The sequence below is a fragment of the Dipodomys ordii genome, unplaced genomic scaffold, assembly GCF_000151885.1.
Source record: "Dipodomys ordii isolate 6190 unplaced genomic scaffold, Dord_2.0 Scaffold54, whole genome shotgun sequence".
Taxonomy (NCBI): Eukaryota; Metazoa; Chordata; class Mammalia; order Rodentia; family Heteromyidae; genus Dipodomys; species Dipodomys ordii.
In genome coordinates, this window is record NW_012267270.1 from 3,924,438 (window position 1) to 3,926,804 (window position 2,367).

Consider the following 2,367-nt stretch of genomic DNA (forward strand, 5'->3'; position numbering starts at 1 on the left):
GCTGTGGCTCAAGTGGTAGAGCGCTAGCCTTGAGCTGAAGAGCTGAGGGACAGCACCCAGGCCCAGAGTTCAGGCCCCATGACCGGACCCCCTCCCCCCAAAAAACAAAAAAACAAAAAAAAACTAATGGTGGAGTACTATAAAGTACACTATAAAGTGATGTGACGAATACTGCCATTTCTGTTCCTTCCACCTTGTGACAGCACACACTGTTCAAGCATTAACGCCCTGCTGGGGGGTTTTCGCTTTGCTAGCTGCCATCTCAAGCTTTCAGACACTATTTACATGTGTGGGTTCAGACTCTTTGTAAAATTCACAGCTGGTGCTGGTGGCTCATGCCTGTAATCCTAGCGACTCAGGAGGCTAAGATCTGAGGATTGAAGTTTGAAGCTAGTCCAGGCAGAAAAGTCTCCTTGAGACTCATCTCCAATTAACCATCCGAAACTGGAGGTGGCGCTGTGGCTCAAAGCAGTAGAGCACTAGCCTTGAGAGAAAGAGCTCAAAGATGGCGCCTAAGCCCTGTGTTCAAGCCCCGTGACTGACCCCCTCCACCCTGAAAAAAAAAAAAAAATCTCAGCTCTTTTCATCCCCAAATTCCAGTCCAAAAGCTCCTGGCTCATCTTGCAAACTTTGGAAATCACCAGGTTTCTGAGCCATTCCCCACACTCCTGACATAGCTACCTTCTCAGGATATAGATGCTTCCATTGCGACAGGCGGCTGCAAGCCGGAACTCCACATCAAATTGGCCAGAAACCTCCAGGAAGACAGGGACGCTGGGGAGGCTCATCTGTAAAGAAAGGACACAAACATCTTGACTTCTCAGAGCACAGTCCCTCCCTGGTATGTCCCTTGTCTGAAGTCCTAATCTCCTCACTCATTCTGTGTTGGAGGGAAGCTTGGCATTATGTAAAACAAACAAACCAAAAAAACCTTTTAGGAGGGGCTGGGAAGGTGGCTCAGTGGTAGAGCGCTTGCCTTGCATGCATGAGGCCCTGGGTTCGATTCCTCAGCAGCACATATGCAAAAAGAAAAAAAGCCGGAAGTGGCGCTGTGGCTCAAGTGGTAGAGCGCCAGCCTTGAGCTGAAGAGCTGAGGGATAGCGCCAGGCCCAGAGTTCAGGACCCATGACCGGACCCCCCCCCCAAAAAAAAAAAAACCTTTTAGGAATCCTAGCTACTCAGGAGACTGAGATCTGAGGATGGAGGTTTGAAGCTAGCCCAAGCAGGAAAGTCCCTGAGACCCTTATCTCCAATTAACCACCAGAAAATCGGAAGTGGAGCTATGGCTCAAAGTGGTGCTAGCCTTGAGCAACAAAGTTTAGGGACAGGGCCCAGGCCCCGAGTTCAAGCCCCAGAACCAACCAGCACAAAACAATAACAAAACCCTTTAGTTTATATATTTGGACAAACTGCTGCCTAGAGGAGGCATGGTCAGAAGTACTTATACACACAAAGATACTGAGCAAAGAAGACTACTGCAGTGAAATTAGTAATAATGAAAAACTGAAAAAACGGAATGTATTCCAGAGTAAATACATCTGTATATGATGTATCTATGTAATGGGTGTACATGGCCCTTACAATGCTAATGTGTTTTTTTGATGGTCATGAGGCTTGAACTCTGGGCCTGGATCCTGTCCCTGAGCTCTTCAGCTCAAGGTGAGCACTCTATCACTTGAGCCACAGCACCGCTTCTGGTTTTCTGGTGGTTAATTGGAAATAAGAGTCTCATGGACTTTCCTGCCTAAGCTGGCTTTGAACTGTGATCCTCAGATCACAGCTTCCTGAGTAGTTAGAATTACAGGCGTGAGCCACAAGCACCTGGCATATTTTCCTTATGTTTATCTGTAGTTCCTAATTTTTCTACAATGAACGTATATTGCTTAGAACTAACTGGAATCTCAGAGAGAGAATGCAGTGGGTCTTGCTCAGGGCCAAACCTGACACTGACCTTGGCCAAAATTGTGAAGGCCTCGGGGTCAAGCACCAGGAGCTCCTTGTTCTCAGTGCCCAGGACCAGGCAGGATATGGCGTCCTCATCAGCTAGGTTCTTCTTCAGGGTGGTCATGGTGGTGATGACCGTCTGTAGAAGGACTCCAGGGGTTACTCAAGGAACACCCCCACCATCTCCCCAGATACCCCAGAAGGGAATAAAGAGGGCAGAGGAGGAGGAAGAAGCATTAGAAATGTCACAACATTTTTATGTGCTATGGTGTTTATGCAACAAATGTAACTACCTAACAAACATCATTGGCCAGGGACCCGGGGCTCACACCTGTAATCCTAGCTACTCAGGAGGCTGAGATCTGAGGATCTCAGTTCAAAGCCAGCCCAGGCAGGAAAGTCCATGAGATTCTTATCTCCAAT

General features: G+C 47.9%; 1 protein-coding gene across 1 annotated transcript in view; it reads right to left on the reverse strand.

The window, feature by feature from the left end:
- The window catches only part of Bbs1 (Bardet-Biedl syndrome 1), an 18,503-nt gene that overhangs the window by 8,799 nt on the left and 7,337 nt on the right, over nt 1–2,367 (reverse strand). The window contains exons 8-9 of the mRNA XM_013020843.1: nt 1,952–2,083; nt 682–788 (exon numbers count right to left, since the gene is read on the reverse strand). Coding sequence (XP_012876297.1) covers nt 682–788; nt 1,952–2,083 — 239 coding nt within the window. The remainder of the gene's footprint in view (nt 1–681; nt 789–1,951; nt 2,084–2,367) is intronic.